A 24871-nucleotide genomic window follows, 5' to 3' on the forward strand; every position below is an offset into this window, starting at 1 on the left:
TTATATTTTAATCTGTGTTTTATCAGTATCAAAAGGGATTGTGACAGACCATCTTGCCCTGACAACCTTTTTGAAATGAAAGCGACAAAAGTATTTCCATAATCATAAGAAATTCCGCCAAAAGCAGAATCCATTGTATGATTCTAGATCATAAAGCATCTGGGGCGGTCGGGTAGCCTAGTGGTTACAGCGTTCACTTGTCACGCCGAAGATCCGAGTTCGATTCCCGACATGGGTACAATGTGTGAAGCCCATTTCTGGTGTCCCCCACCGTGATATTGCTGGAATATTGCTAAAAGCGGCGTAAAACCATACTCACTCACTCACTCACTCACTCACTCACTCACTCACTCACAAAGCTTCTGTTTATTAATCAAATAGTAATGAACCAAGAGTCAGCGAAAAAGTGAGCATATCCTACCCACCTGTGGCAACCATCAAAAACACATGCAAAGGCAAGCCAATTGTTCAAGCTAACAATAATCTGGGATGGTTGATTGTATGACAAAACATTGTTTGTGTTGTTTTCTTCCTTTCCATTAACACATATTCACTACCGATGTTAGCCACAACATCATGGACCTGCCACAGCAACTCTGACCAACAAAATTCCTCTTTTGTTGTTTTCAGGTTATGGATCGACCTGTAGGTCTGGCTGGGATTACACGTCTCAGTACAGGGACAATAGCAGCAGGATGTCCTCTGGCTTGGGACATAGTCCTCATTTTGCGAACAGGTCGCAGGACATGGGTGGGAACATGCAGTTGTCCTTTGAACCCGGTCCTGGTATGACAGAGTACAGCAACTCAGGGCTGCATGGGTCTTTTCCTGCTGGCTCTGCTAATGCTGGACCCAGTGTGGATGCGTTTCTAAATACTTGTAGAAATGCTCCTTCACAAGGGCGCCGTGTATACCAGTGTGAGGAATGTGGGAAGACGTTCACTAATTCTGCCAATAAGAAATTCCACGAGGAGGCTGTCCACGGGCACGGTGATGCCTCCTACCCTTGTGTTTGTGGCAAGGTGTACAAGTATCCCACTTGCTTGAGTAGACACCAGAAATTCTGCTCAATGTCTCAGAAAGATGGAACCAGTCAGCAAGCATCAGCCTAGGTCTGAACTGATCCACTTGTGAGTGAGTGAGTGAGTTTGATTTTACGCCGCTTTTAGCAATATTCCAGCAATATCACAGCAGGGGAGACCAGAAATGGGCTTCACACATTTTACCCATGTCGAGAATCGAACCCGGGTCTTCGGCATGACGAGCAAACGCTTTAACCACTAGGCTACCCGACCGCCCCTGATCCACTTGTGGAGTGTATCACGACTGTCATGGTATACATTTTCTGTGTTGGTGCCTGTATATTCAAGTTTTCAACTCTCCTGAGGAAACGCTGGAGCATTCGTTTGACCCTAAGACAACAGTCACAATCCACTTGTTGCCTTGGAGGCAGGACAGTAGGGAAGCAAAATGGTGAAAGGGCTCACTTGTAATACAGAAAAGGTGGGTTCAAACCCATTCTTGGCTGGTATGGCATCATGCCTTACTTGCTCATTTCTTCAAGGGTGTAGTGATCAATACATATCATTCTGAACGTATGAACCACAACAGGACATCATGTTTTAATACCTTCTTAACAAGGTATGCCCGAGGTAGCCATGAGTGACCTGTGGGATGAAATCCACTGAATTATGCTTCAGGGATGTAGGGACTGTGCAGTGTATCAATACTTACACCACTTGGTTGAAGCATGTCATCAATCCCAATTGCGTGGAACGATGCTCATGATATCATTCACTGGATTGTCTGGTCCAGACTCGATTATTTACAGACCGCCGTAATATAGCTGGAATATTGCTCAGTGCGGCGTAAAACAACAAACCAAACAAACAAACAAAACACTAGGGTGCATGATGGCCATTGTTTCGGTTGGTTGTTATTCTTCATCACGACCACACACATGCAACACGCCCAGGTTCAACGAGTCCATTTTGACGCAAGGGGACCAAGCCTTGGTTCGCAGTTCTGAATCGTCATGTAAAGCGTATTGCGCTGCTCCCCCACGTGGTATAAGTTGGTTAGCTCCCCTCTCTCCGTTGAAGACCATATCTCCCTTGAGGAGGGCGGTCCCTTATACACATCATTCTATACTACTCAAAAGAAGTTAAGGATCACCCTATTCTTTCATATTGGTAATGTTAATCTGTCATGGCATGAGAGATTAACTGTTGTAATATGGAAGAATCAGGTGATCCTTAACTTCTTTTGAGTAGTATATATTAAGGATGACATTAGGCTGTCATATTACCTATTGATATTTCCTCTGAAGGTGTGCAAGTATCCAAGTTGTCAATGGAGACAAGCTGTGACTGATTCTTGACACCTTCATAGTGTTGATTAATGTCTCTGGGGAGACCTGATTCTTCACAACTGTGATATTGTGTTGAAAAAAGGATTATTTTGTGCTGTTTATGGTAGAACTTAAGAATGAGTCTCCATAATACAACTTGATATGGCACTATAGCGAGACTTTGTCAACTCGAACTTCAGTAACTTAAGACAGTGGAACCTTATGGTACCAAAAAAAATTCTTATCGGTACTTTGATTACACATCAATGCAATGATCTTATGCCAGCCCCCCTTGTCTTAAAAACATGATATACTACTCAAAAGAAGTTAAACAAACACATGGTTATTTTATATTGCTGTAGTTAATCGGCCATTCTATGACAGAATAACAACTATAATGGATCATGACAGATCAACAACAGTAATTTGAAAGAATTGGGTGTTCTTTAACTTCTCATGGTATATATCTACTATGGTCCCTAGGACCTTGACACAATGTCACTGTATCTTGTTTGTGATCAAGAGAAAATTCCAATCAAGTTTTACATTTCGACTTTTTGGGATGCCTTTGGATTTCTGTTTGTTTGTGCTCTGAGGTATTGTTAACATTTGCACTGGTATGTAATCATTTTGGCCAATAATGTCAATACAGTTTTATTTCAATTAAACCTGAACTTGATTTTAAATGTATTTTTCATTTTGTGTCCTTTACAATTTCCCATTACAAATATGTGGTCCATCAATTTAGCTTTGTAAATGGCAGTTTTGGAGATTTGGTGTATTTGTTGATGTGACACATGACGAAATCTATGTTGCATTCAATTGTACTCTTCATCAGTGTAAAATGAATCCAAACATTGTACACATACAATTTATACAAAATAAATGTTTTAACAAATATGTGGCAGTTACTCGTATTTCATAAAAAAAAATACAGAACAAGCTTGAAATGTGTTCTATTGACTGCACAATCTGCAATACTAAAACAATCTCAGTAAGGGCGACTTGATTGGTTGCCGACAATGGCCTCTGAGAATGGAGTGCACATGGGTGTGACCAGGTGACTCAGACAAATCACTGAAGCTGATGGTGAACTGTTTCATGTTTGGATCTCCCAATAGGTGCTGCAGGTACCATCACCAATACACATGGCGTATCCAGATGAGCCTTCTAGGGCACAGTGCATTCCAATACCTGAATGGAGGTTGTCATTCAGTATGGATTTGTTTTTTGTTTGTTGTTTAACGCCGCACTCAGCAATACCCCAGCTTTATGCTGCTGGTCTGTAAATAATCGAGCCTGGACCAGACAATCCAGTGACTGACATCATGAGCTTCAATCCACGCAATTTGGATACAACAACATGATTCATCTAAGTCAGTGAGTCTGATTACCCGATCCCGTTATTTGCCTCTTACGACAAGCATAGTTGCCTTTTATAGCAAGCATGAGTTGCTGAAGATCAATTCTACCCCAGACCTTCACAGGTCTCCAGTATGAAGTTCCTGTTTAAGAATTTATACATACCGTATTCGACATAATATGCACCCCGCTCTTATAAGCGCCCACGGCGATATTTGCAAATGTATTGGCTAGTGAACAATCCCAATTAGCAACCCTTTCGATTGATCAATGTACACAAGACTTATATATTCGCGTATAATATGCACTCATGTGTTATACGCACCCTTAATTATGGGCAATTAAATTCTGGAAAAATATATCTCTCATATATAAACATTTCAGGCTGTTAGAATAAACCACAAAATTAATCTTTCAACTCTGTTTTTTTTCCACCAAAATAATATTCTAATAAGAGCCTACTATTTCTAATTTTGAGATCGCCCTGGGCGCTTATTACGTCGAATACGGTATTGACAAATACAGAACTCTTCACTGAAACAATACTTACATGGGCTGTGTAGGATGTAGGTTGATTTAAAATCTGTATTCTGACATGAGGAATATCAACTATCTCACAATATGAAAAGGTGTATAAATATATAATGTCCACACCATGGATACTATGATGTCTGTGAAACATTCCATTGGGCATAAAAGGCAAAATAGTGGTGAAAATCAGAGATGCCATCAGGTGTCAGTCCTACCGTAATTCTATTATAGTGACGTCAATAATGATAAACATTAGTTTGTATGATCCTCGCTGATCAACCAATTCAAAGGCTACTGGTATATTTGCTTGTGATGAAGCCTGAACGGATATTATGCTCATGATATCAATCACTGGATTGTCTGGTCCAGGCTCGATTATTTACAGACTGCCGTCATAGAGCTGGAATATTGCTGAGTGGCGTAAAACAACAAACCAAACCAAACCAAAACCCTTTTACGTTTGAAGGACAAAAGGGGAACAAATACATTCTGAAGCTGCATGCCTTTGCAAGGGAATAATCCAAATTGTTTCATGTTATATTCCTGTGTTCATCGTAGACAATTCTTTATCATTAGAATTTGTGAAGCAGCCTCATTCATATTACGACTATTTTACTTTCAGAGGAGATAGGCATCTTCCTCCCAGGTTCTAAGGGAAGTGCTCAGTCAGCATATGCAAGAGTTGTGGGACATCCAGGTCCACGTTCTCAAGCACCTAGATCAGGATATGTCCGAAGCTTGGCAGCCAGAGATGCCTATCATTGCGAACACTGTGGCAAGAAGTTCACCTCTCAACAGACCAAAAAATGCCACATTGATGCAGTCCATGACAATGTGACGTACACGTGTGAATGTGGAAAGGTGTACAAATACCCGAGGGGGCTGCGGAGACATCGGAAAGACTGTATACTGAAACACCTCGGTCAGGTGGTTGCTTTGCATCCAATATGAAGTTAAAGGCTCATTTTGCCTGTTCAGATTTGTGGAAACTGTCATCCACAGTTGTAATATAATTACACGTCCAGATGGACCATCTAAAGCGCAGGTATCAAGGCCTGTCTCTGTGAGATAGGAAAACTGTACACTGAAACACCTCAGTCAGGAAGGTGCTCTGCATCCAATATGAAGTTGATGGGTGATTTTACCTGTTCAGATGTTGTAATTACACGTCCAGATGGACCATCTAAAGCGCAGGTATCAAGGCCTGTCTCTGTGAGATAGGAAAACTGTACACTGAAACACCTCAGTCAGGAAGGTGCTCTGCATCCAATATGAAGTTAAAGGCTCATTTTGCCTGTTCAGATTTGTGGAAACTGTCATCCACAGTTGTAATATAATTATACGTCCATATGGACCATCTAAAGCGCAGGTATCAAGGCCTGTCTCTGTGAGATAGGAAAACTGTACACTGAAACACCTCAGTCAGGAAGGTGCTCTGCATCCAATATGAAGTTGATGGGTGATTTTACCTGTTCAGATGTTGTAATTACACGTCCAGATGGACCATCTAAAGCGCAGGTATCAAGGCCTGTCTCTGTGAGATAGGAAAACTGTACACTGAAACACCTCAGTCAGGAAGGTGCTCTGCATCCAATATGAAGTTGATGGGTGATTTTACCTGTTCAGATGTTGTAATTACACGTCCAGATGGACCATCTGAAGCACAGATGTCAATGCCTGTCTCTCTGTGAGATAGGAAAACTGAATATGGAAATATTTTCAGTGAGGATGGTTGACTGCACCCAATTTGAAGCTGACATGGCTGATCTGTTGCATACATGGAACTTTCACTAGGTTTGGGAACTAATGTCATACCCAACAGTTCAAGAACATCTAGATGGACCATCTCAAGCAAAGATTTCAAGGCATACTGGAACCTTATTGTAGCTTTTGAAGACACATTTTCAAACATCAAGTCAAGGCACACTCAGAATGTTTAGTCTGGCTGATGAATTGTCTGATCATTATGTGAACAGAATAAGCATGGATGGTTTGAAAGAATGCTAAATGGTTTGCTTCTTAGGATATTGTGAATAACTGGATGGGGTGCTTAGCACAATTCGTTGTCGAAGCTTGTGCAGATTGTTCTGTTTTGGATGTCATGTTATGGCAGACAATGTACATTGCTCATGATGTAAGTCACCCATCTGCTCACCAGTCTTTCATGGCTGCTATCACTGTGAAGCTGTGATGTTAAGAGGTTGACGTTGACGTTGATGCACTTTGTGCCTCTGAAATGAGCTCACCCAAGGGATAATGTGGTGAAGTAAACTGTACACTTATCTGTCTCCTGTGTCAGTGTTCACTGAGGAAAGAAACGACTTGTGCAAGCCGTAGTTGTTAGGGATGGGACGAGTCCAGATTGACTACCTGGGTACCCGCTGTAGGTCTCGAGGGATAGGTACAAAAAGTCTGATTGGGAATAGTTTGACTGCAGCCCAGGACAAAATGTATTTAGATACACGTATAAAACGATCTGGTCATGCATACACTGAAGTTAACTGAAGTTTTATCTTTATTCAAACATATCAAGATAGTCGCGAACATTAGTGACTTGTAGTGTTGTGCAGAGTTGCGTCCCTTGGGCACGCCAGAAACCTATGATTGTGGGTTCAATTCCTGGTTCGCCCCGATTATGTTTCTAGGTTTGTCAGCACCACCTCATGCTTGTGGGTTTCAGCGAAGTGGTAAACGTCAGAGACTTGCATAACTTCGGGCTTTCCTCCCACATTAAGCTGACAAGCTGCGATATAACTGGAATACTGTTAATAGCTGCGTTAAACCCAACTCACTCACTCATTTTGCAAGACTATAAATCTGACTGGAACTGTCACTTCTGGTTTTGAATATATTCTCACTGATTCAGTTGTTTTAGCCAGCTTTTTGTCTGCCCTTTATTGCTATGGAGTATGGAGTCTCTTGAATTTGTGTGTGTGTGTCTCTGTGTGTGTCTCTGTGTGATTTAAAAAGCTCAATGTTCTGTTTTCACCTGGTTATGTTTCTAGGGTTTGCCAACATTATACCCGTGCTCGTGGGTTTCACCACAGTTATTTTGGATCATAAGTATTGTTGTTGTTGTTGGTTTGTTGTTTAACGCCGCACTCAGCAATATTCCAGCTATATGACTGCGGTCTGTAAATAATGGAGTCTGGACCAGACAATCCAGTGATTGATATCATGAGCATCGATCCACGCAATTGGGATTGATGACATGCATCAACCAAGTCAGCGAGCCTGACCACCTGATCCCGTTAGTCGCCTTTTACAACAAGCATAGTCACCTTTTACGGCAAGCATGGGTTGCTGAAGACCTATTCTACCCCGGAAGTTTCACGGGTCCATAAGTATTGACTAATGCACTTCAAGGAATCTGTGTCAGCTTAGCCACATGTTTTTATGTAAACTCACTGATAAGTCTGGGGGTTGCTCAGATGTTACATTGTCATTGTCACACCTAAGTATTCAGTTATTAATCGTTTTTTATTAATTGTTTTTTTACAACGAGACTGTTAGTCCAGACCTTTTTAGTTTGGAAATCATTCTTTTCATTGATGGTTACAGTTGGAAAGTTCTATATGTTATTGAAGGCATGTTACTTTGTACCCATGATTTTAGAATCCCAGAAATAAAGTTGACTTACTTAAGAATATACAAAATAATAAATCTTATCCAAATGGAGCATAGAACAATGCTTTATTTTAGACTGAGGCAATCTAGACTTGAGTTGGATTTTTCTTTTTCTTTTTTTTTCTCAAAGGTGTGGGAGATTTCCATGATTTGAACATATGTTGATATGGATGACTCTACTGGAAAGTAGTGTCTGGATGAACAGGCTTTCCCTGTAGAGCATACTGGAAAGTAGTGTCTGGATGAACAGGTTTTCCCTGTATGTGCATACTGGAAACTAGCGTCTGGATGAACAGGTTTTCCCTGTATGTGCATACTGGAAACTAGCGTCTGGATGAACAGGTTTTCCCTGTATGTGCATACTGGAAACTAGCATCTGGATGAACAGGTTTTCCCTGTATGTGCTTACTGGAAACTAGCGTCTGGATGAATGGGGTTAACTGTTTGTGCATAATAGCTGGGAAAGCCAAGGATGTTGAATTTCATTGGATTTGTAATGTTGTTGTCAAGTTTTTATTTGATATTATGAAAAGTACCTTTGATGTATTTACATCACTTCCATTCAATCCTGTCTTTGGATGTTGGCTGATATTTGATTACCAATTCATAAAACTACTTTTATCTGTATATATTTTTTTAAAAGAGAAACAAATAAACATGCTTCTTTAATTTTCAGCATTTGTCTTTCTCTCTAATTAGTATCAATGGAAGGAACTGTCGATGTTGATCAGTTGTTTGGTAAATGGTATAATAACTGTCATGGCAGACTTCACCACTGGAGTCAGCCAAAGGGAGATAACGCCTTATAAGCCTGTTTCAACTTTTTACATTGAAATAAATATGATGCGTTTACTGATAGGATCTAAGGGATTTCTTATCATCTGAATGACTTAGTTAATATTTCATTATATCTGATTATTGTGAAATGGACAACACAGAAATCAGTGGAAAATAAAGATACATGTATCTCAATCTTCACACACACTTCTATCCATTTCTACATGTGAGACAGATTGTAGATGATTGGTGTGCACTTGGTGCCTTGCCTTTATGCTGCCGGTCATCTCAGTTGACATTCACGATGGTATCTTTCACGTGATGATCACATTACAGAGAAAACAGCCAAGGATTGGGCCATCAAACCCTTGCTCTATTTTATAAGTGTACCTGACTTCTCCAAATCAAAGGTACATACCTATGTCTGAAATCTTCCAAGTTCTGTGAGCTACCAGGGGCGGTCGGGTAGCCTAATGGTTAAAGCATTCGCTTGTCACGCCGAAGACCCGGGTTTCGATTCCCGACATGGGTACAATGCATGAAGCCCATTTCTGGTGTCCCCCGCCGTGATATTGCTGGAATATTGCTAAAAGCGGCGTAAAACCATACTCACTCACTCTGTGAGCTACCTGTGGCGTGACGTGACAACATATAGACAGGGAAGACACCATTGGTCACATCCAACTAGTCAGCAGCTCATTTAGGACGAGGGGGCTCGTATAGTAATTAGATTTGGGGATACAACAACGAGTCCATCTAAAATATTACTAGTCTTGGATTAACAGACTTGTGACTTTGTCCCCAATAGATAGCACTGAAAACAGTAAAACTACTGCAATATTGCTACCCTAGGTATAATGAGTGTGGAAAAATATGCTGAGCCAATATCCGAAGAAGTCTGTACAGTGGCTGAGGGGAAGCAACTATGTACTCCTACATTCTACATTATATGCCATCATGTGAGGAACTGAACTACAACAGACATTGTTTTAAATAAATACCCCTTCCTATACATTTGTAATAGGATATAACTTGACTGTTATATTGGGTCAAGGGAAGCGACTCGGCAATGTACCACCACACAACATGCAGTGAACATTATAGTTCAGATGCCACTACATAAGTGCAATAATCTTGGACGCGACGTAAAACCCAATTTCACCTCACCATTATAGTTCAGACTAACACTTTGACTCTGATAACATTTGCCGTATTCGACATAATAAGCGCCCCGCTCTAATAAGCCCCCACGGCAATATTTCCTAATATATTGGCTAGTGAACAATCCCAATTAGCACCCCTTCCGATTGATCAATGTACACAAGACGTATTTATTCGTGTATAATACACACTCATGTGTTATATGCACCCTTAATTATGGGCAATTAAATTCTGGAAAAATATATCTGTCGTATGTAAACATTTCAGGCTGTCAGCATAAACCTCAAATTAACGATCTTTCAACTCTGTTTTTTTCCCCACCAAAATAGCATTCCAATAAGAAGAGCCCCCTATTTCTTATTTTGAGGGCGGCCTGGAAGCTTTTTACGTTGAATACGGTAATTCTGATCTTAACAAACAGTTTTATTTTAATTGAAAAGGAGGCCAAGTGAGTTGTGGAAAATGTTGACTTGCTTCATTTAGGGCTACAAGCATTGCAGTAAGGGCAAGGTGGAAGAGAAAATAATATGGTTCAGGGACTGCAACGCAGACTAAGTTTAGTTGTGAGTACAACCTTGGAAGTGTTATGTGTATGAAAGGCTGTATGAACCTATTGTAAGCTCAAATCACCAGGTCTTTCAGTAACACCATCCATTTTCTAACTGTTTCAGAAATTCTTGATCTGGGTACCAGTGGGCCTGGTTTTGAAGGTGGATATGTCCAGCCCACTGTGGAGGGGGTGGTGGAGGGGTATTATGGCTCCCGATCAAGGTGGCAATGTGAACAATGTGGGAAGACTTTCACATCTCCTCAGACCAAAAAACATCACATAGAGGCTCAGCATGAAAATGTCACTCACTCTTGTGTTTGTGGGAAGGTGTACAGATATCCTCGAAACCTACGGAGACACAAGAAAGATTGTGACGTGTTCAAATTTGGCAGCTTTCATGGACAGTGATTAAACAAGACATGCACCTTGATACTGAAATATCTTAAAGATTTGGTGTCAACAAAAAGACCATTAAAAAATGTTGATCTGATTTTTTGGGATATAAGTGAGTCTTCTCAGGCATTGACTGATTAGGTTCTCCATCTTGAGTGCGTGAGAACAATCTTGATGCTCATGCACCAGAGAAAACAATTCAGATTGGTTACATCTGTGCCAATGTTTTAAGAATTCCTTCAAAAACGTTTGTAACGAACTGGCAGATATAACGAACGGTTTTGACGGTCCCATCCATTTGCTGTACTTTTCATCATATGAAACTGGTGGATATATAAACACGCCTTTAACGAAATAACGGATATAGCGAAATCACTTTGTGGTCCTGTGTGTACTGTCAACGATAATGTTTATGCGTATGACAAACTGTTAATCTCTGAGCGTCACCAGTGAGGATGAAGTATTTACACCTTGTTCTCAATTTACACCCTTAATTAACAATCGGAAAACAGTGATTAGGCTATAGCCTTTAAAGCGGATATTTCTCTCTTCAAAATGTGACAACTAGAATGAGGAAATTCACTTGAAATGCTTATAACGAACTACGGTTATAAAGAACTAAAATTAGTGGCCCCTATGAGATGGTTATAACCGTAGTTTACTGTATATTTAGAAGGGTTAATCTTTTGTGAGGAAGGATGTACTTGCCTCATGGGTTCATTGTGACAGTATGTTTGTGAATTGAGGGTTCTACAGGTCTCCAGTCATCGGAGTTACTGCAATTTCTAATGTGTGACAATGGATATTCTAGTCCTCTGGATGCAGTGTTGTCAAGACAACATGTTTCTATGGAAAAGTCATCAGAGGTAACAATGACAACATACGGTAACTGTGAAAAGCTATTGTCAATCCCAGAACACGTAATTATTGGTATTATCACATTTTTCATCTGCACAATAACTAGGACATTAGTGTCGGTGAAAACTACTTTTTTTCCATCCTAGGGGCTAGATATTTGTTATACCTCCAGATCGAGACCATAAGGAAAACGGTCCCTTAGAATTTCAGCTGCTCAGTTATAGTAGATATTCATGTGTTGGAAAATGTCGTTCATTTTCTACCCTACGGGGAAGTCCTACTTTTGGATGAAAGAAAATGGCATTTTCAACAAGAACCAACACATTTCACACAGCACATTCCAATACAAGCCAGCAAACATGTATGGAGATTATATTATTTTCTGCATTTTCTTGATTGCAGGTTTTGGAATGGGCCCACAAGATGTTGGTGGCTTTTCCCCAGCTGTTCGTCACGATGCTAGATTAGCCACATCTTTGCCAGAAATAGATCAAATCTTGTCCAGCTTTAGTGTTCCTGCAGGGTCTGGTGGCACTGTGGAGGAATGCTTTCCTTCCAGACGCAGGTACCAGTGTGACGAGTGCGGGAAAACATTCACAAACTCTTGCAATAAAAAGGAGCATGTTGAAGCTGTGCACTTGAACATGACCTGTACCTGCGTGTGCGGGAAGGTTTACAAATATCCCAAGAACTTCCGGGCTCATCGTAAACATTGCAGCATTGTGAAACAGTTAGGCTAGTTAAAATTAGCAAGGCTGGAAGCCTCGAGTTGATATGCACACACTGAATATGATCTTGTACTGAGAACATATACTGGAGTTGCTTGGATGTGTGGTTCGTAGCTCATTGTACATTTCCTTGTTTCTAGGAAATGGTGTGTTTATATGAATCCGGCTACTGTTCCTCTAGACGATCATAGAGCAAAGATGATCCTATCTTTGGTTCATTAACACAGGTTTCTTTAACATATACTCATTGTTGTATGTAAGATACATCGAACATTTGCCCGAGTTGATCGATGACTGCAAGTTCTGCATTTGCATGTACCTGATACCTGGAACATTTGCCCACGGTATCTGATCAGTGGCCAGACGCCACATACATGTTTATGTTCTTTGTAAACACTGCATTTATTTGATGTTCTGTCAGATTGAACCCACAACATGCTCTAACTCAATGAAGAGAACATTTACCTCAGCTAACAAGTGATTTGAAGCCAAATATTCCTTTTGAACAGATGCCGGCTGATTTCCCTCATTTGATTTGACCTCTGGCTTGTAGCCAAGGCTTGTTTGATTTTAAAACATTCTAATTGTTTCAAAAGATGAAAAGGAAACTTAGTCAAACTAATCAGTTTTGACTAGCCAAGTATTTATTTATGTGCTTATGGAAATACTTCATTTTTATAAATTAAATGCTGATGCAGTTTATCTTAGCTTGTTTAGCCAAGAGTTTATTTATGTTTTTATGACACACTGCTAGGCTAGGAAATGTTAAGTTATACTAAGGCATTCATTTGAATTCAATCAACATTTGCCTTAGTATAACTTAAAATTTCCTTGCCTAGTTTATGAAGCCTATTAAAAATCCAAGATTAAGTTTTCTGTAGATGTTTTGATCTGTGACTGGTAATCAAGACTTTGTGTGTTTTTTTGAAAACCCTGCATTCTTTTGAAAAACACAAAAAAAACATGTACCTAAGTTGGATTGATCAGTGGTTGGTATCCTGGCCTTTGTTTACCGTATTTCCTCTATTAGACACCGGGCCTCTAATAGACCCCGGCCTCTAATAGAAGCCGAGTCAATTGTTCAGTGCAAAAAATAGAAGCCTGGCCTCTAATAGATGCCGGGTCGATCAATTGATACAACGGGACATTCGTGGTCATAGTGAAATGGGGGTATTAATAGAAGCAGGGCCTCTCATTGACGCCGGATCAAAGGCTTGTCCGAAATAAATAGAAGCCTGGGCGTCTAATAGAGGAAATACGGTATATGTTTTTTTAACCACTACTGTTGTGAATCAGATATCAGTTTTCTTTATCAGAGTCACCATGCTGACAAGAAGCCCATAATGTTCCAAGATGGACTGTTTCCAACAGAGATATGTACTGTTGTAAATATTGTTGCTTGTATCAAGATTGCTTATTACCTATGTGCTGTGTCTTCTGTGAAGTTAACTGGGAGATCACTGACAGTTGTGTCTTGCGGACATTATGATATCAGAGAGTGCACATTATGGGATCTACGTCCGTGTTGTGGATGAATGTCTTTTCTGTGAAAATATTTACCTTCATGCCACATTCTCTAGTACAGTGCCTTTCAAACAGCCGGTGTGGCCGATGTCTCCTGATTCGTTGATGAACACTGATGAACAGCTGAGACAGTGATCTGTTCCTTTTAAAGGCTGTGCTATGAACTATGGGACAGCTTCCCATCTTCCCATGCTAATGAACACTGTGTCACCACCTCCTGTAAGCTGTGCCATGAACTGTATGATAGACAGCTTCCCATCTTCCCTTGCTAATGAACACTGTCACCACCTCCTGTAAGCTGTGCCATGAACTGTACCATAGTCAGCTACCCATCTTCCCTTGCTAATGAACACTGTGTCACCACCTCCTGTAAGCTGTGCCATGAACTGTATGATAGACAGCTACCCATCTTCCCTTGCTAATGAACACTGTGTCACCACCTCCTGTAAGCTGTGCCATGAACTGTAAGATAGTCAGCTACCCATCTTCCCTTGCTAATGAACACTGTGTCACCACCTCCTGTAAGCTGTGCCATGAACTGTACGATAGACAGCTACCCATCTTCCCTTGCTAATGAACACTGTCACCACCTCCTGGAAGCTGTGCCATGAACTGTACGATATACAGCTTCCAATCTTCCCTTGCTAATGAACACTGTGTCACCACCTCCTGTAAGCTGTGCCATGAACTGTACGATAGACAGCTACCCATCTTCCCTTGCTAATGAACACTGTGTCACCACCTCCTGTAAGCTGTGCCATGAACTGTATGATAGACAGCTACAGATCTTCCCTTGCTAATGAACACTGTGTCACCACCTCCTGTAAGCTGTGCCATGAACTGTACGATATACAGCTTCCAATCTTCCCTTGCTAATGAACACTGTCACCACCTCCTGTAAGCTGTGCCATGAACTGTACGATAGACAGCTTCCCATCTTCCCTCGCTAATGAACACTGTATCACCACCTCCTGTAAGCTGTGCCATGAACTGTATGATAGACAGCTACAGATCTTCCCTTGCTAATGAACACTGTGTCACCACCTCCTGTAAGCTGTGCCATGAACTGTACCATAGACAGCTACCCATCTTCCCTTGCTAATGAACACTGTCACCACCTCCTGTAAGCTGTGACATGAACTGTACGATAGACAGCTACCCATCTTCCCTTGCTAATGAACACTGTGTCACCACCTCCTGTAAGCTGTGCCATGAACTGTACGATGGACAGCTACAGATCTTCCCTTGCTTGCGACAGCTGTCCTTTCCTATTATTGACTGTGACATGAATTGAGAAGGAGTCCGCTACCAATCTTCCCTTGCTGTCAGATGAACACTGTCGGAGCCTTCTGTCATCTGTGCCGTGAGGTAAGCTGTTGAGCTACCTGTCTTCCTTTCTGTTGAAACTGAGGGGCGGTCGGGTAGCCTAGTGGTTAAAGCATTCGCTCGTCATGCTGAAGATACGGGTTCGATTCCTGACATGGGTACAATGTGTGAAGCCCATTTCTGGTGTCCCCCGCCGTGATATTGCTGGAATATTGCTAAAAGCGGCATAAAACCATGCTCACTCACTCACTCACTCCTTCAGAGAACTCAGCAGTGCCTGTTCATCAGCATCTGAAATCCAGCAAAACCTCCGTCAATTTCCTAAAGATTTCGATGTTGAAACTATTGTTCTGGGTCAGTTTGCAAAACTTGAATCTGAGGTAATACTTGCAGAAACTATACTGCTGGGTCAAATGACTGATTGATGTTTTTATTAATTCTAATAGCCGCTTATGGCCCTGTCACATAGCAGTAACGTATGGCGACGTATCAGAATTTTTGCCAAAACAACGGCAGCGCTGAAATGTGCTGCATATATGCTGTATATGCTTATAACCAACTACGGTTCTAACAAACTAGTGGTCCCTTCGAGTTCGTTATTTCTAACCGTAGTTTACTGTGTGTATTTTCCAAAGGATAGGTAGGCTTAATTTGAAAACCTTACCAACGAAGTACATTTTCTTGTTTTCAGATTATGGAATAGCTTCCGCTGGTCATTACAGTGCCGGGGATCTGATTACCAAACTTTCTTCAATGTCTGATAGCACTCAGCTCTTCCCAGTCATCTTTGATGGGAACGTTCCACCCCACAGGCGACGTTTATGGCAGTGTGAGCAATGTGGCAAGTCTTTCACCACACAGGAAACAAAGCGACATCACATTGAGGCTGTCCACATGAATGTCACCTACCCTTGTGTGTGTGGAAAGGTCTACAGATATCCGAGGAACATTAGAAGGCACAAGAAGGATTGTCATGTTTTCAAGCTGATGGGGGACAGTCAAAACCAAAATGGATAAGGTACACAGCTGTGCCTATGTCAGGATTTTAGAATTGAATTTTGCTATTCGTTACAAGACAAATTCACATTTGTAACAATGCTTCCCGCTAATTTTGGTTCCAGTGTTGAGTTTTTTGGGAACAAAGTGTGTGATACACTGTCAAATAATCCCAACAGTTCTGTCAGAATGGGAAGAAATGATGATCTTCGTGTTGTTTTGGTCAAAGGGAGGTAACTCTGTTATGTAGCTGCTCGCAATAGATTGTCAAGGAGGACTCTTGTGGTTACTGTTATTGGTTCACGTCATAAAGTCATTAAAACATTTCAGCTTTGTACACACTAGACTGCAGTACTCAGTGGAGATTCAGGGTTAGAATAGGTCCCCAGGAACGTACGCTGGTTGTAAAAGAGACCAAATGGGTGAGGTGGTCAAACTCGATTGACTTGATTGATATTGTGTTCTTTGTACCCTGACAATGTGGATCTTGATTGTCTGGTCCCACTTGATTCTTTACAGACCGCCGCCATATGGCTGGAATATTGCTGAGTGCGTCATTAAACACACTTCATTACAGACTTTGGCTCCTTCTCAGGGAGTGAACACATTGAGTGGATTATGCATGGTTTCTGTGCTTGACCATTGAAGGACATTTGTTACATGGAAGTTGTAGAGAGGGATGTGTTGTTTTGTCTGCCACTATTGTGATAATAGTTTTCAAGATTGACTTATTTCCGTAAAGAAAATCTTTTTGGAAAGAACATTGTCTCAATGTAAGAAGTATAGTATTAAATGTGGTTATTTACACGGAGGGGCATTATTTCATGTGTTGCCATTATATGGCTAACAATCATGGGAAGTTTGGGGTTTAGGACAGCTGAATATGTTTTACTACAGAGATGGATCCCTCGCTGTTTGTTGTGGACTTAGACCTTTTGACAAATGAATCAGACAGGACCATGTGCAATGTCTGTGTCACCGTGGTACATATAGTTGATCTGGTTCAAGTACAAACATGTTACTGTGTTGTAAAATGGCAATGGACGTTATATTTGACAGTTCCCAAATCTTTCTTCCTTTTGTTGGTTTCAGGCTTGGTAATGATGAACCAAGGTGAGACTGGCTATACCCCCAGGAGTCATGCTACTGGCTCCAGTATGTATGTGAACTCGTTGATCAGGGGCGATATTCCACTGCTTCCCTTGGGAAGAGCAGGAGGACCTTCTGGACTACCTTTAGGAGGTCCTGGAGGAGGTCCTGGTACTTCCTTAAAGAAGTATCAGTGTGAAGACTGTGGCAAGACCTTCACCAATCCCTGGAACAAGAAGATTCACAAAGAAGCCATGCATCAAAATGTCACATACACTTGTGTTTGTGGGAAGGTCTTCCGATATCCTCACAACTTGACTACGCACAAGAAAGGTTGTCTTGTGTATATCCAGATGTGTGCTACCTCAGGAAGCTTTTAAGGCCTTTCAGCAGAGCTCTGACTTCTCAATGTTTCCAAAGTGGACAGCTATTTGTTTTTCTTATTGTTAACTTTGTACTCAAATTTGATACAAGTGATTATGATTTCAAATGGTTCGTATGTGTTTCTAATGTTGACATTGCATCTAAATAGATGCCTTTTATGTTCTATTACATCTGTCTGGTGAAATAAGTACATGACTGAATGAAGAATCACAGCAAAAGTGCCACTGTTGTGCGTTAATTGTTCAAGGCTTTGGAATGTTTAGCAATGATAGAACATGCTTTCGGTGAAGGCCTCTGGAGAACCCATGTTAATTTTAGCTACATTCTAAAGTAAATATTCATAAGGGTCTCCTTGCATAAAGTGATGTACAGTTTTATTTCCATGTTGAAGTCTGAGATCGCTGTTTCACTATGGGACGGTCGGGTAGCCTAGTGGTTAAAGCGTTCGCTCGTCACGCCGAAGACCCGGGTTCAAAACTGATATGGGTACAATGTGTGAAGCCCGTTTCTGGTGTCCCCTGCCGTGATATTGCTGGATTATTGCTTAAAGAGACATAAAACCATATTCACTCACTCACACATAGCACTAATATCTGTGTAAGTGAAATCTAGGTAGATGCTTCCAAGTGTAGCTGTAATGGCGTTTTAGTGCTTTGACAATTGTTAGTTAAAGTTCAAGTATGTGAGACAAGTAATGCCAAGATGGCTTTTGGGAGGAGGATGCAATCCACTGGCAACTGACAAGTCATTGCAGTTGTGAGGTGAGGTGAAATGGGGTTTAACGTCGTGTCTAAGATTATTGCACTCATATAGTGACATGCATGTACGTGTGTGTGGCTGCTTGTACTAGTCCGGACTGGTGCCGATTTATAGTCCTAGCTCACTGAGATACCATGCCGCAGTTTAACATGAATACTCCACCCAGACACAGTATACTGACTCAGGGCCAACCAGTCCTTGTTTTAGCCCCTTAATGCCAAGCGTCAGACAGGGTAACAGCAAGTACCATTTTTGACGTCTTTTGCTATGACATGGCAGGGGCTTGAACCTGGGCCTTCCATTCTCTGGGTGGACGCTCTACCACTAGACCACAGAGGCAGTCCATCGCAGTTGTGTTGGTATTCACCCTCAGTATGGGTTGATGGTCACATAATCAGTAGTTCTTTAACACCATCCTGGATAGATGGCATTGGCAAGACATAATTGTTGTGATTCGTCAAAGATGCAAAAAGAATTATTCAGTTTAACAACCTCACTGAGCTGTTCATTGTTTGCATAATAGCGGTTAATGGAAGGGTTAATGGATTGTACATTGAATTGACCTTTGAATTAGCTTTGCATATGTTTGTATGATAACTAGGGAAGCTTATAAAGGATGGTTCTACTGCTAAGCTCTCAGTGTTGGGGGCATGGGTGCCCCAGTTGTCAAAGGCGCCACGATTCGATGTGCAGAGTTGCGTCCCTTGGGCATGCCAGAAACCTATGATTGTGGGTTCGAATCCCGGTTTGCCCCGATTATGTTTCTAGGATCTGTATCACTTCGTGCTTTCCTGACACACCGTGATATAACTGGGATAATGTTAAAAGCGGCGTTAAACCCAACTCATTCACTCACTCACTCACGCTCTCAGTGGGAACCCAAGACAAAAATATTTGTAGAACCCTATAAGGGACCGACCATTTGATATTCTGGGATTTCATAACAAGAATACCCCCAGTAGATATTTTGTCAACTACAGCAACAAAACCAGATATTTTTATTTTAAGACCAGGAGCCTGAATTTTTAAAAAGAAAAGCACCTTGCAACAATGTAAGTTTTTTTGGCAGGAAATTTCTCTTTTGTTCAAGTCTGAAGTTTAATGAATATATTTAAAAGAATTCTCAAGGACAATTTCTTTTGTTCGAAAAATTCCCAGGCTCCCAATCCCCCCTTGCCCAGAGTATCACATGGTCAGCCCCTGATGTCACAAAGGGGGTCAAGAATAGGGATCAGATGGCTGCACAGGGTAGGCTGTAGATGTATAAGTGAGTGAGTTTGGTTTAACACCGCTTTTAACAGTATTCCAGTTATATCACAGCGTGTCAGCTTAATGTGGGAGGAAAGCCCGAAGTGATGCAGGTCTCAGACGTTTACCACTTCGGTGAAACCCACGAGCACGAGTATGGTGCTGACAAACCTAGAAACATAATCGGGGCAAACCGGGATTCGAACCCACAATCATAGGTTTCTGGCGTGTCCAGGGACGCAACTCTGCACAGCGAATCGCGGCGCCTTAGACGACTGGGCCACCCGTGCCCCCTCTGTTCATGTATAAGGTCAACTGATGAGCATTGTGTGTCATCATATGGCAGCAGTGGTGCTCACAGTATTGACCATTGTCTCCCTATTCCTGATTAGGCAGGACCCCAGGGGTCCGGAAACAGTCATATGCGCCAGACATGTCCGATTGGGAATCTCAAATGTCCGATTTAAAATATTGCTTACTGGACATTTAAATTTTTCTGTCCGGACATTTTAAAAAACAAACAAGGCTACCTTTGGGGTCTAAATAATTGATGAGTGTTATCGTATCCCTTCAACGACTTCAGGTGAATAAACAGGCATGACAAACTTGGTCAATAAAAGTATGAAATTTGATATAAAACACCACTAGACATGATGATTTTACCATTTAAAATGTATTTCCTGATCTCAAAGGCATTGTTTTATATGCAGGGATTAAGATTACCGTGTGTATTTTCTCGTAAACTAAACTGAGGTCCCCATGGGGAATCCAGGTTCGAATCAACCTGTGCATGTTGTAAGAGGAGGAGGGCGGTCGGGTAGGTTAAAGTGTTCGCTCGTCATGCCGAAGACCCGGATTCAATTCCCCACATGGGTGACTCTGGGGACTCCGGCTGAGTTACTGTGGACTGGGTAGTCTGGCTCAGTGGCTTGGTGGATTTGGTGTTATTGTATCCCATTGCCGTGGAATGTTGCTCATGATATCCACCACTGGTTTGCCTGGTCCAGATGCATTAATTTACAGGCTGCCATAATATCCCTGGAATAATGAGGAGTGCAGTGTGCAGGCAACTGTGTACGGTATAGAACACACTTGACATAATAACAGCTGGCTGTTCCACTGTATATGGAATGCATTTACTTATATCATCATTTGCAGTTTCATTTTGTGTATGAAAACAACGTGATTGTACTTGTTTTGCCTGCAGAATTGTGCTGTTTGACCAATGTTTCTTATCATGTGTACATATTGCTGTATCTCCTGATTGATAATGTCATCAGCCATTGACCACATGCAGATTGGGTATTAAAAACAATAGTGATCTCAAAATAGTCTTAGTTTTTCATGGAATAACTGCTTGCTGCCTTTGAAGGAGATTCAACAATTCTTGATCTTGAGAATCAACAAAGTCTGTACACAATCATTGAAAGATTGAGCGCAGTGGGGTAATGTGTGTCACGCTGAATGCCTGGATTAAATTCCCAACATGATTAATTTGTGTCAAGCCATTTCTGGTGTCCCTTGCTGTGATATTGCTGGGGTATTGCTGAAGATGGCGTAAAACCATACTTACTCGTTGAAAGAGTGGCATGTCTGAATGTTTTGGTGTCAGTCTGGAGTAAAGTTTTGACATGGTCTATGTAATGAGTGTAACGAGGTGGTCGGGTAGCCTAGTGGTTAAAGCGTTCGCTTGTCACGCCGAAGACCCGGGTTTGATTCCCGACATGGGTACAATGTGTGAAGCCCATTTCATGTGTCCCCCTGCCGTGATGTTGCTGGAATATTGCTAAAACTAAAAGCGGCGTAAAAACTCACTCACTCACTCATGAGTGTAACCAATCTTTACAAAAGATTTCTCTCAATGACCTTAAACATACAGAAAACTATGTTTATAACGAACACACTTATAACAAACTGACGGATACAACGAAATGTTTGTTCTGTCCCGGCCATTTGCTATATATTTTATCATATAAAATTGATGGATATTACGAACACGCTTATAACCAAATAACAGATTTAGCGAACTCGCCTTATTAATGTTCTGTATGATAAAGAAACATAGTACATGGACAGTGCAAACTTATTATCGAGTAACATGATGTGGTCACATGACTTGATCCAAGATGTCTGACGGTCGAAATGCGTATAACGAACAACGGATATAACAAACTAACATTGGTTGTTCCCTTGAGTTCGTTATAACCGTAGTTTACTGTATCAGAATAATCATCTGTGCATGCATTTGTGGCAGAGAATGACTCATCTTTGATGACATACAAGATCATATTTATGCTGTTAGGATCCAGTCACTGGGTAAACCTGAACATACAGTTGTTTCAGTTTTGGCATTCCGCATCATCAAAGTTTGACACATCTTGGCAAAAAGCGGAATTTTGTTGCCTATTTTGTGTATAATCATCTGTGCATGCATTTTGGGCAGAGAATAACACATCTTTGGTGACATACAAGATCATATTTATGCTGTTAGGATCCAGTCACTGGGTAAACCTGAACATACAGTTGTTTCAGTTTTGGCATTCCGCATCATCAAAGTTTGACACATCTTGGCAAAAAGCGGAATTTTGTTGCCTATTTTGTGTATAATCATCTGTGCATGCATTTTGGGCAGAGAATAACACATCTTTGGTGACATACAAGATCATATTTATGCTGTTAGGATCCAGTCACTGGGTAAACCTGAACATACAGTTCTTTCAGTTTTGGCACTCCGCATCATCAACTTAAAGTTTGATACATCTTGGCAAAAAGCGGAATTGTGTTGCCTATTTTGTGTTACAGACATTAACTTTCAGGGTCTGAGGCATCAAGGATTATACAGAATATGTGAAAACATTTTTCCTCCTTCCAAAATTTCACTCTTGTTATTTCAGATGTTGGAAAGGACTCAAATCAAGTCGGCTCTGGCTACCCTAATCAGCCTAAACGTCCAGATGCCACTGAAATGCATAGACCCACAATTCCTGAAAATGTGTTCAATCCTTTCATGTTGTCCATGGGTAAACCTGAAGGGCTTTTTAGCAATCCTGAAGGCCTGTATGGCAAACCGGAAGCCTTATGCACCAAGCCTGAAACCTTGTATGCCAAGCGTATGTGGCAATGTGAAGAGTGTGGCAAAACCTTCACCAACCCCTGGAGCAAGAAGGTTCACAAGGAGGCGCTACACGAGAACATAACCTACACATGTGTTTGTGGGAAAATCTACAAGTACCCTCAGAACTTTAAGAAACATCAGAAAGAATGTTCCATAATGGGTCAGCTGGCTGCCGACCCAGACAGGTCTTAGGATAAGAATCCCCTGATGTTTCTGTAAGACTTTCAAATAAGTGAATTCTGTGAAGTAGCATGGCCTGTATCAGGGTCACATATGGGACTCGTCCAAATCAGTTTGACTCATTGTAATATTTTCTGGGCAGGTAGCAATATTCCTGTATTTAAGGTTATTTCTGTGTGTTTCTTTTGGGTACATTACCCTTTGGAGTTTTGATTTTCCCAGTGTGCGTTCAACTTTAGAATGAACAGATTCTTGTGTGGTGTTCTTATCCCCTTATTCTTCAGAACAAAATACTTCTGTGATGGTTGACTTGGTACCTATACAACAGTGATGATGACTGTTCTGTCTTGCCGGAGATAGATCTTGTGGAAAAGTGAAGGATTCATATTCTCAGACGTTCATGGATTGTCATCTGATGCTACATCCGGGTAGTATGTGTGTACCAACATTTCATATTGTGCTTGACGACATTTGTGAGGTTAATATCAATGACTAATCTTGACTGTCACAGACTATGAAAAACTCGACTGCCTCTCACTCAATGAATAACAGCTGAGTTGGCAGTAACTGTGGGAATCACTAGTGTAGGAATCACTCGGATAATCTTCATTAAATCATCCCATTGTTTTTGAAAAGATGGTTTGGTATGTATATCTATATTTGTTAGGAATCTCAAGTGGTTAATTTCATCATTTCAGCTGAATTGTTCATAAATGTGTGGCTTTGAGGTTTTTAGGGTAAGAGGAAGAATTATTTTCAAGAAATTTTTTTTTATATGCTGATTTAGTACATGTTGGAACTGCAACAAAATATTTTTGTTTTGCATTTTTCTCTCTCTCCATAAATAGCTCTTAAGATAAGACAGCATTAGTTTTATTGATTTGTAAGTTTTCTGTAAAATTCTGTCTACATCTCAGTTCTGTTTTGTTATTTCAGATCTTGGGATGGGGACAGGTTATTCTGGTCTGAATCTGTACGGAGCACAGAGATCAGGTTTAGAGTATTCATTATCTTTGGAATCAACTTCAGGAGATTTTGGTGTCTTGAGAAAGAAACGTTTGTGGAGATGTGAAGAGTGTGGAAAGGAGTTCACCAATGCTTGGAACAAGAAGCTCCATGACAACAGTGTTCATGGGAATGCTTCCTACGCCTGTCTTTGTGGCAAGGTGTACAGGTACCCCCGGGGACTACGCAGGCATCAGCTTCTTTGTCCTGTGTTCCTTGCAGCCGGGACATGAACAACATTGTGTTTAAAGAACTACATGTAAGGCACAGTTTCCAGCCAGTTTTATAGTCCAGAACAATACATTACACTTGCTTCAGGTAGTTTATTATATATTTATACTACTCAATATTTGCCAAGGACCAAAATGGTCATCTTTGGTCAAAGGTGCGGTCTTAGCAAATGTTGAGGAGTCTATATCATATTCCAGGTAGAGATTAGTGCTCAAAGTAGTTCCATGATCAGGTTGACTGTAGAGACAGTTCCGGTTCTAATCCCTCCTTCAGCACAATTTATGCTGCCAGATTCTGATGACATTGTTACTTCAAGGATGCCACATGAAACCAACAATATTCACAGCCACAGTGAACAGTGGTGGTGGGGGGGGCACGCACAGGTGGCCCAGTTGTCTAAGGCGCCGCAATTCGCTGTGCAGAGTTGCATCCCTTGGGCATGCCAGAAACCTATGATTGTGGGTTCGAATCCCAGTTCGCCCCAATTATGTTTCTAGGTTTGTCAGCACCATACCCGTGCTAGTGGGTTTCACCGAAGTGGTAAACGTCTGAGACCTGCATCACTTCGGGCTTTCCTCCCACATTAAGCTGACACGCTGTGATATGACTGGAATACTGTTAAAAGCGGCGTTAAACCCAACTCACTCAATTCAGCACAATGTGTGCAGTCAGATTCT

General features: G+C 41.2%; 1 protein-coding gene across 15 annotated transcripts in view; it reads left to right on the top strand.

Annotated features, from left to right (window-relative positions):
- LOC124129002 (C2H2 finger domain transcription factor mtfA-like) overlaps nucleotides 1-24871 on the top strand; it is a 108067-nt gene that overhangs the window by 51697 nt on the left and 31499 nt on the right. For 2 of the 15 annotated variants that reach the window (XM_046492510.2, XM_046492516.2), the window contains exons 2-3: nucleotides 22558-23602; nucleotides 23895-24222. The exons of 6 other annotated variants lie outside the window; for them this stretch is intronic. In XM_046492510.2, coding sequence (XP_046348466.1) covers nucleotides 22558-22970 — 413 coding nt within the window. In that variant the 3' untranslated portion in view covers nucleotides 22971-23602; nucleotides 23895-24222. Of the gene's footprint in view, nucleotides 1-630; nucleotides 1205-4865; nucleotides 6754-10479; nucleotides 10782-12011; nucleotides 15230-15878; nucleotides 16206-17275; nucleotides 18529-22557; nucleotides 23603-23894; nucleotides 24223-24871 lie in introns of those variants that run through there. 7 more of the 15 variants (XM_046492761.2, XM_048391276.1, XM_046492642.2 and 4 more) reach the window with 6 other exon arrangements.

Source organism: Haliotis rufescens, unplaced genomic scaffold (assembly GCF_023055435.1).
Source record: "Haliotis rufescens isolate VD_foot unplaced genomic scaffold, xgHalRufe1.0.p SCAF_9, whole genome shotgun sequence".
NCBI classification, from domain to species: domain Eukaryota; kingdom Metazoa; phylum Mollusca; class Gastropoda; order Lepetellida; family Haliotidae; genus Haliotis; species Haliotis rufescens.